The 18,087-nt window shown below is 33.6% G+C and overlaps 2 protein-coding genes across 2 annotated transcripts; both read left to right on the forward strand.

Annotated features, from left to right (window-relative positions):
- The first annotated feature begins 3,648 nt into the window (after positions 1-3,648).
- LOC147282178 (E3 ubiquitin-protein ligase PUB24-like) lies at positions 3,649-4,999 on the forward strand. The gene has a single exon (XM_086248183.1). The coding sequence runs from the start codon at positions 3,782-3,784 to the stop codon at positions 4,997-4,999; it is 1,218 nt and encodes a 405-aa protein (XP_086104309.1). The 5' UTR covers positions 3,649-3,781.
- An 11,168-nt stretch (positions 5,000-16,167) lies between these two features.
- PUB22 (plant U-box 22) lies at positions 16,168-17,695 on the forward strand. The gene has a single exon (XM_086248859.1). The coding sequence runs from the start codon at positions 16,305-16,307 to the stop codon at positions 17,562-17,564; it is 1,260 nt and encodes a 419-aa protein (XP_086104985.1). The 5' UTR covers positions 16,168-16,304; the 3' UTR covers positions 17,565-17,695.
- Positions 17,696-18,087: the final 392 nt, after the last annotated feature.

Below are 18,087 nucleotides of genomic sequence, written 5' to 3' on the forward strand. Positions count from 1 at the left end.
ACTAAAGGATTTCATATTTGGCTAATAATTTATAAAGATAATCTTTAAAAAGAGATCTGAACAATTTGAATCATGAGATTATATTGCATGATAAGTCTCATGACGATCCTTACTTTTCTTAAAATAAAAACATCATCGTTAGAGAATTATTTTTAATATATATTTATATTATGTTGTTATTTGCACTCTTTTAAAAATTGGAAGAAATTTTTTAGAGAGTACAAATAGTATATCGATCCCTATTTTTGTTCATACGATTTTGCTCTCTTATTTTAAATCATTTAGTAGTGATATATATGATGACTTCCAAAGTCCACCCTAGAAGAACTTTTCAAAGTTATATTGGTAAAATGCAATGTCTAATAAATTTAAATGAAAACTAGAATTATAAAAAAAATTAATTAATTTTTCAATTTCAATTTAATTCGTTGTCCAAACTATAGTTAGGAATTTCTTTAATTATCAATCATTTATTACGTACGGCCATAATTTATTGGATCAAAACTAATATTTCCACCCTCTCACCCCGGCCTATAATTAAATCCCTGTAAAAGAAATTGCTTGCAGTGCAAATTACAATATGAGATTTATGAATGACAAAATCCAAACTTCCTGCACTTGTAGTTATTATTCTCCAATCCATGCAGGGTGACACTTAATTATAGGCCCAAAAAGAAATTTGCTTTTTCTAATAATTGTCATCACTGTTAATTATTGGTAAGTAGTATTCTTCTATCTTCAGTTCAATATTGAATGTTGATCCTTTGAAAAGTCACATGTTTCCAGAAGCACTTTTCTCATCTGAGCTAGTGTACCATCACATGCAAATCACATCTCATCTGAATAATAGTGGACTTTATTTGAACCCATGACTTGACTCTAAAATTCACTCCACTCTTCTCTTACAACCTGAGCTAGCCAATGGCTGGCTTAATGAAGTTCCTTTAGACCAATGGCTTTAGTTTGTTTGTTTTTTTATGTAGCAATTTGCTTGTCTTGTAATAAGGTGGCTCATAACTCATAAGTTACCCCGATATAGTTTGATTGTGAACATTCTTTCTTTAATTTGGATGGACGGGCCTAATTGGATTCAGTCTGCTCTCGATCATCATATTTTTGTTTGAAAAATTGTACGTTTTATAATATATGAAGCAATTAACATGGTTCTTTATAGTTTTTAAGTTAATAGTGAGAACTAACGTACGGTTTAGATATATGCATCAATAGAGCGTTCCAGATTAGAAAAAGCATAGCAAGACACAAAATCAAACAAAAAACAATGACTTAGAATCACCTTTATTAATAAAAGGGATTCCACAGCCAGCCGAAATTGTTGGCCAAGAATGCTGAAGGCAAGTCAACAAAAAAAAAAAACTAAAATATGAAAGAGCCTGTATATCTCAATAGAAGGAAGCTATATATATATATTTGAACGCTATAAAAATATAATATTGATATTCTCAGGCGATATGGTATAATTTTTTTTTTTTCAACTAAGTTTGAATAATTATGTTATCAGATTGTTAATTAAAATTATAGACAAAATAAATTGCAAAATTATATGTCTACATGTAAAGTTTCTATTAACAGTATGATAATACAAAACATGTTGCTTGATAAAATATGTACAAATTTTTTCTATACGCATGCTACCGGATGCAAGCGCGGATCAATTCTGTCATTAAAAGTTTTGTTTTTTCAGATCAATCGACACACGTTCATGGCTTATAGTGTTTAGGTAGTGTTTAGGTTTTAAATTTCGATTTACACCTTAACGTAAGTAACTATGTTAGAGAAGAGGAAAAAAAAAAAAAATAGTAATCAAAATTGACTGCCAATCGAAGCAAGAAGCTTATGGCAGTGGCCGGATTTATGTACTGATGGCTGATTGATTAGCGCTTAATCCGTAATTTAAAAAATTTCGGACATCCCACCTGAAAATTATATATTTTGTGTGTGTATTTAGCGGTTCTGAATTTTATTGGAAAATAATTAATTATATATTTATGTCGATTGCAATTGAGCAGCCACTATTATATTGGAATATGGATTGACTTGACTTAGTGACGTAGGTAAATGAAAGGCGACCAAATCCAATCGTGTAACTACATCTACATGCATTGACTCAATTTACCAAATAAGAAAAATCAGTTGGTTTCTCATGCTTTGACTGACTAGTATCAAGACGCTTTCTTAACAGTTTTTGGGCATATGCTCTAAATTGTTGGCAGTCAAATTGTTGAATAATAATTAATGAATGTTCATGTATATTCTATTGTTTCGCTTTTCTCTCTCTTTTTTTTGTAATTTTTTTAATAATTCTGTTTAAGCCAACCGAAAGAAGACCAAAAGTAAAAAGGAAATTCATCATTAACCCTTTCCTGAAAATTTTCTATTATTTTCCACCAAATTTATTATTATTATTTATAAAAAAGCTTGTTATTCAATGCCTTAAGTTGGTGGCTTTCATAAGCTAGGAGAGGAATGACATTTTTTTTTTTTTTGCAACGTTTTTGGCTTTTTATTTTAGCTTCAAGCAAACGAAAAGTCCAACATCAATACCGGTTCAGCATTATAGTACAATATTCCTTTAGTTTATAAAGAAATTCCTTTTTCTTTTGCAATAAACGAAACCATAAAAATTTAAAGATGACAAATAAAAAGTGCTATAAACAAAAAAAGACAAATAAATGTGGGAGGTGAGGGTTATTTTCAGTCTATTATGAGAGTACATTTTTGCAAGAAAAAAGCGCATATGCGTATTCCCTCAGTTCATTGTTTGCTAGATCATTTAAAGCAGAATTGTCCTTTTTTACTCGGATGATTGATTTTGAGTCTTTAGGAAGTTTCCTCTTTGTTTTCATGCATGTAATCGCCACACACCATAACATTATCCAGATAGTTATGTTGACCTACCTGCCTCTAAATACAACAAGAATCAAATCTCAAATGATTAAGGGAAATCTAATTAAAAAGGTCCTTGATAAAAAAAATTACTCAAAAAAATATATTAATTATTGCTAATTAATTGAGTACATGCATAAACCATATAGTAATATATTCTCTAGTCGGACTTGCATCATACGATCATTGTATATATATATATATTTTTTTTTTTTTTTTGAGAGAAGAGCATTGTATATTTGTATATATGAGATATTAATAACTCAACAAATTAAGCATATTCAACGGTTGAAATTCTAGGCGTTCATAAGTAATTAAAAGTAACAAGCTAATTTGTAAGTTAATTTAAAAGTGGGATATAATATCTAGCTGGATTGGTTTTTCATATTATTGACTCGAATAAAAAAGGAATGTGTATTGAAAGGGGTCCCAATCCAATTGCTCTAGACAGTAGACACTATTATTCCGTCTTCTTTTTTAATTTTGAGTTAATTTGAGGCCCTTTTGGCCTTTGAGCATTGGCCACGTCCAACTTTCCTGCTTTGAGATCTTTGACCACCGAAGGCTACCTTGGAATAAATTGGATTAGTATTACACATACACGTACTTGGTAATATATATATATATATATATATTTGTCCCATGAAACTGCATGTATGACTTCCAAAAAATTCAAGATCTCTCTCTCACTCACTCTGGTCAATATATTAGCCGCATACTCTTACCACCCACAACCCCAAAACTTCCACCTTCCACACTCAAAACCAATTTCTTCAATATTATTAATTCCATTCCCACATTTCGAGCTTCCTTAGCAGACCCTCCACCAAATTTTTGTCATTTATTAGTCATCATATTCATATCCACCACTTTTTTCATGGATGATATTGAAATCCCTGAATATTTCATCTGCCCAATATCCCTTCAGATCATGCAAGACCCTGTGACAGCCATAACAGGCATCACATACGACCGAGACAGCATCGAGCACTGGCTATTCCAAACGAAGAACACCACCTGCCCTGTCACCAAACAGCCTCTCCCGAAAGACTCCGAATTAACCCCGAACCACACCCTCCGCCGCCTGATCCAGGCATGGTGCACTGACAACGCCTCTCATGGCATTGATCGGATCCCAACCCCAAAACCGCCTCTCGACAAGGCCCAAGTCCTCAAGCTTCTCAAGGACTTTTGGCACCCACAATTCCAATTGAAAATCGTGAAAACATTGGAGCTTCTCGCTACTGAAAACGAAGGGAATCGAAAGTACATGGTGGAAGCCGGTGTCGCCAAGGCCATTTTGTTGTTCGTTGCAACTACGTGTTACCAAAATAATCGAGTGGATGGTCTCGAAGAAGCTCTTACTCTGCTTAACCTCCTTCGGATTCCTCCCCAAGAACTAAATCATCTGTTAATGGAAAACAATCGAATCATCGATTCGCTGACGTGGGTTTTCAGCTGTGAAGCCGAAAACCACACGGCAGTCAACACCCATGCGGTGTTGGTACTGAAATGGATCGCCCAAAATGCCAATTCGAACCTGCTCGAAACCCTAAACCCTGATTTCTTCAAGAGAATTGTAGGGGTTCTGAGAATAAAAGGGCTCACATCACAAGGGACGAACGCAGCGTTGCATGTCATGATGGACACGTGTCCCTGGGGAAGGAACCGACTAAAATGGGTTGAAGTCGGGGCTGTGCACGAGCTCGTTGAGCTCGAACTGGGTGCACCGGAAAAGCGTACTACCGAGCTTGTTTTAGGTGTCTTGTTGCACCTGTGTTCTTGTGCAGATGGGAGGGCTCAGTTTCTGAGTCACAAAGGCGGCGTCTTCGTCGTGTCGAATAGGATTTTGAGGGTTACGCCGGCGGCGGATGATCTAGCCATTATGATTCTTTCCTTGATATGCAAGTATTCGGGAACCAATTTGGTGCTTCAGGAAATGGTGGAGGTTGGGGCTGTGTCCAAGCTTTGTACTTTGCTACAAGTTGATTGTGCTCTGGATTTGAAAGAAAAGGCAAGGAAAATGCTTAGATCGCATTCTGGGGAGTGGAAGAACTGGCATAATTGTCTTGGTGTTTATCTCTACCCCATGTGAAATACAGTCAATAATATTTTTACCATATAATTTAGACAAATTAAATTATTTGTTAAAGAAGGACAATGCAAAGTGTGTCAAATTGAATCCATTTTTTCCAATAATATACGGTACACTTCCGATTGGCTTTCTCACCATAAAATTACAATTCTTTTGTTTAATGTTAACTCATAATAACATTTTATTGTTTTAACTTAAATTATTTATTTAATATCTCTCTAACTTATCTATTTGTAGTAATACATATATTGTTTAGTTAATTTTTTGTCTTTGGGCTTCTGTTATAACGTGGTTAGAGTGAGAGTAGTGGGTTAGTGCTTTAATTTATTTTTTAATTTAAATTTTGTTAAATTATTGGTTTACCATTTTGCCCTTACTTTATTTGATAGATAATGACTATTTTGCACATTTACCATCCAAACTTTGCACCATGTCCGCAAATATCACCTATAAATTTGTTTTTAGCCATTTGTCACCTATACTTTGCAAATGGTGCTAATCTAGCACATGTCGTTACATTACATCCAATTTTCTGTTAAATCATAATTTGTTTTGGCGTTTTTGCACATTTTAGCATGAGTGATGCTGTGAGTAGACGAATTCTACAAGAAATTTGATTATTTATGACTTGAAGCGTGCAAAGTTGGCATGCCTTAAGTACTAATTATGCTTACGCACGAGAATTAAGTCTAAATAATCTATATGAAGAGTCGATGATCCAATTTTAATTTTGTGGTTCGCCTTGGGTCCAAATATTTCATTTTCAGCCTTCACTAGCTTATGGGTTAGAATTTTGGGTATATAATATAATTTTTTAAGGTAAAGTGTGAATACATTAGCATAAGATTATGCTATTGTTGTTTATATATGTTCAGATCAATATATATCTCACATCGAGAAAGTAAAGAGAAAGTAAAGTATTGCATAGTAGTTTATACAATGGGCTTCTTCATCATTGCCCATTAATTTTTAGTTGAATATTTCAATTTCTTCAATTTATAGGCAATTAAATATTAATTTTAACCCAATTACTTTTTTTGTATTTTTGTTGACTGCTGAGTGCTTAGTACTTATTTGTAACCACTTATTTGTAACCACTTGCCATAAATAGAATAAAGCTATGTGAAAATCAGTCTTTGGACCCATGTGGAAATCGTTATAAACATTAATTTGTGGACCTTTTTGGCTAGGTGGAAGTCATTAAAAACATTATCTGTACCCAATCCAAGTGTGAAAATGGAAATTACGTTACTTTCCTACAGAATTGTCCTCACAACTATGGATTTGCTTTCTCCCATATATGTAATGTGCAATTCACATCAAGTATGTCCAATATTCTAATTTAAAGTAAGATAAACAAAATTCTAATTTGAAGGAATTGTATATCCGAAGTGAAAAGCATTATTTTTTGAAAAAGAAATTGCGTTAATGGATGGGCTATTGAGAGATAAGACTAAGTGAGGGATCATGTACAAAGTAGGCGAATGTTATGAGAAGAGAATAACTGATTCACTTTAAGTGTCTTGATGAATTTGCGTTCAGGTTACATATATATGATGGTTATGTCAAAATAATAGTCACTTACATGATTTTTGTTATATATTACTTGTAGAATATATATTAATACATTTGTATACAAGAAATTAATACACACAAATTCAGAAAAAACAAAAATTACCTTACAAAAAAAGGTTGATTGTAATTTTCAGTCAGTAATATGATGTTACTAACTGAAAATTACAAGAGTAGATTATAAAAGGTGAACCAAAATTAATTAAATTCAATGTGTGAAAAACAGGCCGATCTAGTTAGCCCAATTTATTGGAAGATGTGGATTGGGCTAAAGCTTGGCAAGCCTTTTGATAATGTTTTTTTTTGGCCACTTCAGCCTTTTGATAATGTTTAACTTATGAGAGACAATGTATATGGATGAGGAAACGATAAGAGCATGAGCATGGCCGACCCAATAACAATGAAAGTGAGAGTGGGCTAATGGCTATGCATATGCAGTAGATTAGCCCAAACCCAATGTCTAAGGACATCTCAAGAAACGGTTTGAAAAATCAGATGTTAAAAGCTGGGGAACAACATTTTTACATTAATTGTTCGAAGATTCATACAATTCAATAAGTACTTATATTTATTAATTATCATATTTTTCCATCCCTCCTGCAGAATGAAGGTGTTAGATTGGTAGTTTGATAAATATTGTTCACCAAAATTTTTAGTAACTTAAATTTTTGGGATTCAATGATCGTGTAATGAAAAGCCAAATCAGCCAGGAACTGGATATGCATGCTATATCGGAAAGCTTTGTTGTTTCATCCAGCAGAAGTAAAGTTCTGCAACCACAGGAATACAATAACTGTACTACAAGTTGATTTCTTCAAATTATAAGTATAGATCCAGCAATTTGAACTTAGGATATATTCTTTTTTCGAGAAGAAATGTGACTATGAAAATCCCACAAAAGAAATTCTACCATTCCTATTGGGAAAAAGTCTAAAAGAAAATAACTTTAGTTTTTCCTGGTAAAATGAAAGCACTTTACACTTGAGTCCAATTGTACCTTTATTTTAATAGTGCGCAATGAATAATTCTCTCCTTTCATGCAGTAATTTGTTTGATTTTGTCCATATATTCTAGGGTCTTAAAGTTTTATAATTTATTAGTGGCCAAAAACAAAAAAAAGTTTTATAATTTATTAATTGTTGATTTAAATTTGTAATTTGACTAATGCCTTAATTACCCCGCTATATATGCTTTGACCATTTACAATACTATTCGTATTGTGAGACTTACCAGTATTGACTCTTGAACCACAGTTTAATATACCATGTATTGATTTGTTTTGCTAACTTTCTTTTCGTTCAGGTGATCTATTTCTATCATTATTTCTTATTCAATAATTATATTAAGTCATACATTATGCATAAGTTTTTTGGTGAATTTGGGGCGGGGCGGGGATACTATTAATACGTAGAACTTTCATTCATCTGAAAAGTCAACTTCTATACAATACTAGCCAAAGAGGATTTCAATTCGCCATGTGGATGTTATGTGAATTTCAGGTCTTCGAAAAGGCAATTTCTTTTCTTTTGGCCAAAAAAAGAAAAAGAAAAGGCAATTTCTTAACTAAAAGATTAGGCACAAAGTCATATATAGCTAATATTTACAACTTTTTTCTTTTAATGAAATTTACCAACTATATATATAGCTAGTCTTACATTAGCAATTTAATATTACTTTCAGTTTTGTAACACGTGGAGCCAAAGTGGGAGTGGAGCTGTCTAAATGGTTTTTTTGTATGTGGTGCGGACTTGAAAGCCATTCACTTTTTAGTTGAACCAGCAAAATAGGCAAGGAGCATATTTAAAGCGTAGCTGCATTTACATTGATGGAAAAGAATAATGATATAAATCTTAAATTTGTATCTCAAATTTTAATTTTAAATGATGTGGCAATACTTTTTTAATGGAGAAGGATCCGTGGCATCTTATTTTTAACACAAATTTTGACACAATATTTAAATGGAGCTTACTCCATATAAGATTTCAACGATCCGAATTGTCTATTTTTTATTTAAAAAATTGTATGCAAAAATCTTGAGTACGAAGTTTCTTGAACAACTCCTAAACCTAGGCATTGATCGAGTCCGAAATCTAGAACAAGCCCCATAAATAAAACCCGAGCCACGAGCAATGGTCCCTAGACCAAGTACAAGATTCCAAAACGAGATCTCAAAACCTAGGACTTGAGCCCCAATTATGGGCACTTGAACATCGGACCCTAGACCATGACATCATGACTCGACCTCTAACTAAGAAACAAAATCAAACAAGATGTGTTTCTACTTTCTAGCAGTGAGGACGTCATCTTTATATATAGCAAAGTTATATTGTTTGAATAAATCTGGACTACACATTACACATTTAATTAAGAGTCAATCGTATTATTGATATGAATTTATAGTATGCATGGCTTCACTCACACATATATATAGTCCCTTATGCAGTTGATCTCATCGATCAATTACTATGTTAAAATTAGTTATGTGTAATTTTCAAGCACAATTTAATCGGATATTAGATACATAAGATCTAAATTAACAACGATTGTACACTCTAAAATAACCAATTGTGTTAGAAATGAGATCGAAAAATATAAGGAAGAAAATGATAAAAGTTGGTTGCTGATTTAAGTTGGATGCTTTAAGTATTCAAACTTAGCATGTATTAGAGGGAATATGCTATTTGACCCGACCATTCTTTCTCAATTTAATTACATGACATTTATATATTAGACTCTAGAAAGAAAAATAAAAAACTAAGAAATAAAATGGTAAATCCTATCGAATAAATTGTTGCTAGAGAAAAAATAGTTGGGTGGGCAATAAGCATTTCTTGTATTTGAGAGTTTTTTTTTTTCTTTTTTTATTAGGGTATTGGAGAGATTGTATATATAATAGTTATTTTTTTCGATCGTTTTTTTCTTTTTTGCAGATATCAAGTGTTAAACGCTCAGCAATAATGTCAATAATTTAGCCCTCCACCATTTTTTATCCCATTTCATGGGCTTATCTTAATATGGTGTAAAATTCATTGTAGACGTTTGATGATAGGTTTTAACTTTGCAATTTTTGGCCCAAAATAACAGAGTTAAAACCTAACTTAAAATGAAAAAAAAAAAATTTAATCGCTATGGTTAAATTTACAATGCTAATTAATCGCTATGGTTAACTGCATATATATAATTTAACAATTAATTATACAAAATTCCTTATTTTAAATCCTTATTAGAAAGTGTATATATATATGAGGTTTCACCCTGCATGTCATTGTTAATTGAACACAATTTATACTTTTATAGTATCTAGTGCATTGTCTGGTTGAAAGATTCACAAATCATTGGAACTGAAATATGAATTTGTGAAAGAAAATATGTACCCATATATTATAATTTTGGTGAACAAAATTAGTGATTTTAACATTATTAATTTTTATCCAACTAATTATTAATTTAATTGTTTTTTTTTTTTTTTTTTTTGCAATGTTAGCAATGTTTCAAGTTGGAATCTTCTTACTTAAATAAAATATATATTTTATTTTATTTGTCAATACAAAGATGCTCCGAATCAGATCAAAACCATTAAAATTGAGATAATGAGCTTTTCAAAAGGCACTTTTTTTTTTTTTTGGTACAATGGGTCGAAGCCAAAAAAAAAAAAAAAACACAAAAAGGTAGACTTTTCGTAAAGATCATAGCATGCAACTATATACAGCATAACAATAATGCAGATAAACTGTAATGTAATGTATCATCACAATTGGCCCTTTACTTTCTTAGTCGGTGTTAGACCCAAAAATCTTCAAAGAATATAATCTGGCCTACAGATCATATGGAACTTGGGAATCGGACTCAGAATCGAAGTAGATTGAGTCTGCGCTTGTTGTCTAATCTTGAGTTGGTCTTCAACGGTGGGTGGGATACTTGCATAAAATACTTCGATGATCATGTTAGTGTTTGAGTTTGAGTTATCGTCTATTCAGGATATATAGATTGGGTATCTTTCTCAATGACTTTGGTTTCGTATTTCTAGTCAATGATTCTTTGAGAATAAAGTTTACGGAGTGACGCGCAAATAACTCTTTTTATACGTCTTTTATTCCGACATTTTTGTAATGTTACTTGCGTTTCACGCCCACATTCTTTATTTCATTCAATCACAGAGATAAAAACAACTTCATCTTAGGCTTTTCAACAAAATGACTTCACATAACCTGAACCTAATTAAATTACTCCAATTGACTCAGCCTAAATTTCGTTTGACCAATTGGGCTTCAGATTTTAAAACTAAAAATGGGTCAAGGAAAATAAGTTCCCCCACAGTCGGCGATGATTAATTGTGTTGAAAACTTGAAAGTTCAAAGTCTTCTCCCTTGATGTGATCTACGTACTTACTCCCGATTTAAGTGAAATCAAACACTGGATATATACATCTATTTTCTTTATTCATAAGAAAATAAATAAATAAATAAATAAATTCAATTATTCATGTTTGATTGAATACCTTATATGACCGCTGACATATTTGTGGCGGTCGGTTATACGGTTGACTTTCAAGTAAATTCAAGCTCCTAGCTTAGCAAACAACCAGCTCCAAAGAAAATTAAGAAATAAATATATAGATAAATAAATAGGGGTCTGACAAAGTGACAAGTTAAGTTGTACATATACATATATATGATACGACACGATACAGTAAAAAATACAAATACAAATACAAAAAAATTACATTAATCAAAATAATATATATACTTAAACAATAATTTAAATAACAAATAAAACAAAAAACATAACATCATTTTCTTTCTTTTTCTTCTCTTCTTATCTTTCCATTTCAATCAAAACCTCAAATGCAATAGGAATTAAGGTAGAAGGCAGATTTAAACAACTTTTTACATTTAAAATTTGATATGTATTTTCTTTTAAAAAAATTGTGATCAGACCTTTTTTTTTTAAATTTTAAATATTTTCCAAATGTGTTCTCACCATATTTTGATCGTATATTCCTGTCGTATCCAAATGTCAAATTTGTCAAAAGCTAATAAATTATTAAATTCTACAAATGACATATCCATCATGTATATATCAATTGATATTGAAGCCATATCAAGACAGTATTCGATTTTCAAATTTGTATAAGATAATTCAAATTCCAAAATTTTGGGAATAGTACGTTTGGCTTATGACTTAGTACGAGGAATAACACATTTATTGATTAGATATAGCATTCATTTGTTTTTTCCTTGTTATTGGAATTAAGTACTAGCATTATTAGTGAATTTTGGAGTATCCCGTGGAACATATATAGCTGACGAGATGGAAGATTTTACATGAGGCATGCAGTGTGGTGAATCCAAGTTGAACACGGGTGTTGCTGCAAGTGTGCAACACGAGTGCCCACAGCCACATACCACTCGATCTGCATTTGGATAGATGGATAAGTTGCTGACTTGGCTGGCGGCCTTCACGCTATGTGCACACGTTTGCCACTACGTACGTACTACTTCCTCCACTCTCCTGTCACCACTATTAATGTTGTGGATGGCCACTAGTTTTGTTTGTTTCTTTTTTGTTTTTTCGGAAAGTTGTGGATCACCACTCTTAAATAGTAGTATTTTAGGCCACCTCAGACAATTTAATCATGCATACGTGCCTGACATCTACAAGGAAGTCATCATTACTACAATCCAACGTATAACACTGCATTTCGACGGGTTCGATATATCAATTCAATATGGACTTTTCCAAGTACTATGAGTTTGTGTGTGTTGTGTTGAGGAGGTTGGCGTAGTGATCGAGTTATGCATAAAGATGCTTCTTTGGTCATCTATTATATATTAGCTCTCTCTTTTTTTGTCGATATATATATTATGAGAAAGTTTCAAGTAAATATATTTTTATTTAAGAAAAATGAAGGTATTTTATTTTGGGTATATACTTTAATGATCGGAATCATTAACACTCTTAATTTTATATGACGATCTGTGTTTGTAAATACAGTTTAGATCACCAAACAATTATTGATTTGATTAATTTTTTAAATGAACGATTTTTTAAGAAGAGACTTAAAAAATAGATGGTTTTGATTATTAGAGGCTTATTCGCGAAAATTCTCCTGAAACTAATTTTTATTCTCACTTTGTCTCCTTAAAATTAATTCTTCCCACTTTGCCACCCGAACTTTACAAATGACTCACATTAGACAAGTTTTGTCAACTTCATCCATTAGTCCGTTAAAACATCTGACATGACGCCTACGTGGATGAACATTTTGGTAATTTACTAGCCTAAAGATGTGAGTGGGACTAACAACACGCCAAATGGGCGCCAAGTCAGACTTCAGTAAGTCCCATTTGGCATTACTAAAGCACTGAAGTCTGACTTGGTGCCCATTTGGCGTGTTGTACGCAGTCCCACTCACATCTTTAGGCTAGTAAATTACCAAAATGTCCATCCATGTAGGCACCACGTCAGATGTTTTAACGGACTAATGGATGGAGTTGACGAAACTTGTCTAATGAGAGTCATTTGTAAAGTTTATGGGGCAAAGTAGGAAGAATTAACTTTATAAGGATAAAGTGAGAATAAAAGTTAGTTTCAGGGGGTACTTTCGCGAATAAGCCATTATTAAACTACATTGTTAAGTGGTCCTTTAAAAAGGATGTTCTCATTTTTCTAAAAGTGAGGACATTCTCACTTGAAAATTGTCAATGATGATATATATAACCTATTTTCCTTGGTCGAAAATTGCTAGAACATTTATGTTCTTAATGTGATTTCAAGTATAATAATTTTTTTACTAATATATATATATATACTTGTCTGATTTATCTCTTTCAACTTATTGATTCATGAGGTTGGCCTTGAAAAATAAATAAGATGTTAAGAACACCCTTTTAATTCGGTTATTGATAATATTGCAATGAATTCTATGTAAAATAAACAAGGCATTAAGAGCATTATAAGAACAGTCAATAATATAATGTATGAGTTATTTTTTACGTGGGACATGACTACCGCATTTTTGACATAACCATGTAGGGCATGACTCGGAATTTGGGGGGTGGGTGACCCAAGTACTGTCCTATGCTAATCATAATTGTGGATATGTAGCTAGCTAGCAAACACTTGTATATATTAATTAGCAGAACTGTCCTATGCTAATCACAATTGTGGATATGTAGCTAGCTAGCAAACACTTGTATATATTAATTAGCAGAATATAAGAATCCTATAATTGGTGGGGACTGGGGACTTAAAATTAATGTTGCTTGCTGAAACAAATCTAGTTATGTCAAATAATTTAAAGAAATTCTAGCTATTGGCAAAAAAAAGAAAGAAAAAAAAAAAAGAAATTCTAGCCATTGATGTCGGCACAATTGAATATATATAAATTCTAGCTATTGGTATACTCCATAAGATTACGCGTTAGAAAATGTAATTGTTTATATATAATCCAATATGCATATATAATACACAAAACTAATATATGAAGTATTGAATGAGGAGAGAGTAGCCTCGAACTCTTACTATAAATGTTGAGTAAGTATTGTATTACTACAATTATAAAATCTCACAACAGTACAAAAATATTAATTAGAGAAAATTTTTGCTAAAAGACTCCAATTATACCTCATGTCTCTATTCAGGACATGAATTTCACTTTGTGTCAACTGAGAACTGAAACTTTCATTTTGTGTCAATTAAGGACCCTATTTTTTTTTTTTTTTCAGTTTTTATCTCAACTTTAGCTCGACATTGGACCTATCAAACCTTCACCAAATTCAGCAAACTTATACTGGGTTTAAAGCTATGCATCTGCTCTTTACAACCATATAAAGATCACCCAAATTGGACCTCTACAACTCCATATAATCGGCCCCAAAGTAGGGTACCTGAAACTGTCTAATTTTTAAATATTTTCTTAGAGGTCCGATTTGATAGTTTCTGGTACCCTACTTTGGGACCGATTATCTGAAGTTGTAAATATCTAATTTGAGTGATCTTTATATAATTGTAAAGATGAGATGCATAGCTTTAAACTAAGTATAAGTTTGCTGAATTTGGTAGAGGTTTGACGGGTCTAATGTCGGGTCAAAGTTGAGATAAAAACTGAAAAATACAGGGTCCTTAATTGACACAAAATGAAAGTTTCAGCTCTCAGTTAACACAAAGTAAAATTCATGTCCTGAATAGAAATATAGAGTATAGTTGGAGTCCTTTAGCTAAAATTTTCTCTATTAATTAATATACTTTTAACATCTAATTAAACATTTGCAATATATCATATGTAACTTCTTAGTCAATCAAACATTCACACAACTTATACAGAATATATTAATTTTCACCTATAAAATAGATGGATAAGCAGAAGATTCAGCATTATTAAGAATGTCACGTGTTCGGATGAAGAGGATTGTAATTAATGGACAAAATTCTCACATCGGATAAAAATGAGTTTGTCCGAATTTTATAAAAGTGGATAGACAACATTAACAACATTACCAAACATGGCAAGTGTGGAATATGTGACATACTTATTGTATTTGCACCCGTATCTAGTATAATCAAATTAATTGATTAACACTTTAACCTTTGTCATAAATTTTTTGGGAAAATGATTTTTTTTTCTATTATTTTTAAGTTAAGAACTATAATTAACAAAAAAAAGGAATCTAGCCGTTATCAGTTACCTGGCTAATTGGAGCTTTTACCATCTCCAGCAATGAAGGCAAATCATTGTGAACGAAAGTACGAAACCCACCACTAATCAGTAATCACCAACCTCCCTTTGCTGGTTCACTTTGCATAGTGAATTCCACAACATTTTAATTACTTTCCATAAATCAGATAATATTAGTATATACCTCCCGATGACATTGACTTATGCAGCATCACATCACATCCAGCTATCTCATCACCCAAACGATCAAGAGGCCCAAATTTCCTCCACGTGCCAAAATTAAAACCAAAGACTATTGTGCATATTTGTGTTGGTCAAGGGGTTTTAATTGTGGCAAGTGACAACAACCAAAATCAAATGTGGCCTCTGGCCAAAAAAAAAAAAAATTCAAATGTGGCCTAATAGACCCATGGAGCTATAGTGAGTGAAGGCATTAGCAGCAGCCTACACAGTAGAAAGTGCACTTGGGCCATATAACCCATTACCTTTTGTCGGCATCAAATGCAGACAAACAAAGCAGAATTTAAATAGCACGAGTAATAGAAAAGTTAAAAAAGATAAAGAAAAAGAAAAAGAAATTATTGCTATGTTTCTACATAGAGAAAGTCAAAGGGGTGTAATATATGCAATTATGCATGTGCGTTTCAACTTGTGATGCATGCACTTTAATTTTAACCGCAACCCCACCACCCCATGAAGTATGCAATGAATTGAATGACCTGGTAAAGTTCATCAATCTTGAGCCTTTCAATTACTTGGAATTGGAAAAGTCATCCTTTCCCTCTCTACATACTCTCTCTCTACTCTCTCTCAACGCTCATATATTTCCCGTGTTTTGACTTTTTCATTTTGAATATCTCACTTGGTCTTCCCCCATCCTATAAATATAATACTCAACCCCCTCTATCCCCTAAACACTTCTTCAAAGTTCAAACCAATTCTCCTTTCGCTCAACTGCTTCTCAATCCGGCCATTTTCATCACCCAAGCCTTGTCCCTCTTCATTTACACCACTATTTCCCATCTGGGTTTCGAATTTTCGGTCAATTACGTTCAAATGGATCAAGAAATCGATGTTCCTCCCTATTTTCTCTGCCCAATTTCTCTACAAATCATGAAGGATCCAGTCACAATCTCCACGGGGATAACCTACGACCGGGACAGCATCGAGAAGTGGCTATTCTCGAGCAAGAACAACACTTGCCCCGTCACCAAACAAGTGGTTTCCGATTCCGACTTGACCCCAAACCACACTCTCCGCCGGCTGCTCCAAGCCTGGTGCACCATGAACGCCTCCCACGGCGTCGAAAGAATACCAACTCCAAAGCCCCCAATCAGCAAAGTCCAGATTTCTAAGCTCCTCAAAGACGCCGCCAAATCTCCACAATCCCTCTCAAAATGCCTTCGCAGTCTCCGCTCTATTGCGGCGGAGAGTGAAGCCAACAAACGATGCATGGAAGCCGCCGGAGCAGTCGAGTTCTTATCTTCAATCATAGTCAATAACATACATAACAATAACAACAACAACACCAATGAAAATTCCGATGACGGGTTATTCGATTTCACGAGAGTAAGCGAGGAGGCCTTGGGCATTCTCTACAATCTACAAGTCTCTGAGAGTGCACTAAAACATCTTATATGCAAAGAGGGTGAGCTTATAGAGTCCTTGGTAAAGCTCATGCAACATGGCGGCTACGAGTCTCGAGCGTACGCAGTAATGCTATTGAGATCCATGTTTGAGGTGGCCGACCCAATGAAGATGTACAACTTAAGATCCCTAGTCTTCTTCGCAGTGGTTCAAGTCCTGCGCGACCAGATCTCACAGCAGGCCTCCAAGGCCACATTGCAACTGCTCATAAATCTCTGCCCTTGGGGCCGAAACCGGATCAAGGCCGTTGAAGCCGGCGCAGTCCCAGTTCTGATCGAGCTTCTTCTCGATGCTTCCTCCGATAGGAGGACCTATGAGATGACACTGATGGTGCTGGACATGGTTTGTAGCTCAGCAGAGGGCCGAGCTGAGCTGCTGAACCACGGCGCGGGGCTCGCCGTCGTGTCCAAGAAGATAATGAGGGTTTCCAAGTTGGCAAGCGAACGGGCGGTGAGGATTTTGCTTTCGGTTTGTAGGTTTTCGGGGACGGCGAATGTGTTGCAGGAAATGCTGCAGCTGGGTGTTGTGGCAAAGCTTTGCTTGGTGCTTCAGGTGGATAGTGGGAGAAAGACTAAGGAGAAGGCTAGAGAGATCTTGATGTTGCATGCAAGGGTGTGGAGAAACTCTACTTGTATACCAAACAATTTGGTTTCTTTTTATCCATCTTGATGATCGAGCTAGAGAAAGAGTTAAATTAATGTCACTCTCTTTTTTAGTATTTTTTTCCCCATTTTGTGTACATAATTTGATTGGTTGATGATAAAAGATCTTATACAAATAGATATGAATTATTGTAGAAATATTCTCTTATCACACAATTTTGCCTAAATTATATATAATCTTCGAATATGTGAGGATGTATCCAATTTTGTTTCTGCCTAGCTTATTGGGAAATGATCGATAAATTAGTAATAACATCACATTGTCCCGTCTTAAGCATTGAGGGCAAATTTATTAATCTGAAATTGAAGAGAAAATAAATTAGAATGAATGGGGGAGGGAAGGAATTAGAGTGGAAGGAGTTTTCAATTGGTATCTTGCATTAATTTCACATTAATCACGTAAAACTCATCTTGTTATAGAGACTTGTCGCTATTATCAAGTACTACTGGATTGATTACTTAATTTCTCGAGAAGAAGTAATAAAAGGAAGTTAGATTTAACTTTATAAGCTTTTAGGGGCATAGCTTCA

Source organism: Dryas octopetala, chromosome 6 (assembly GCF_963921425.1).
Source record: "Dryas octopetala chromosome 6, drDryOcto1.1, whole genome shotgun sequence".
Taxonomy (NCBI): Eukaryota; Viridiplantae; Streptophyta; class Magnoliopsida; order Rosales; family Rosaceae; genus Dryas; species Dryas octopetala.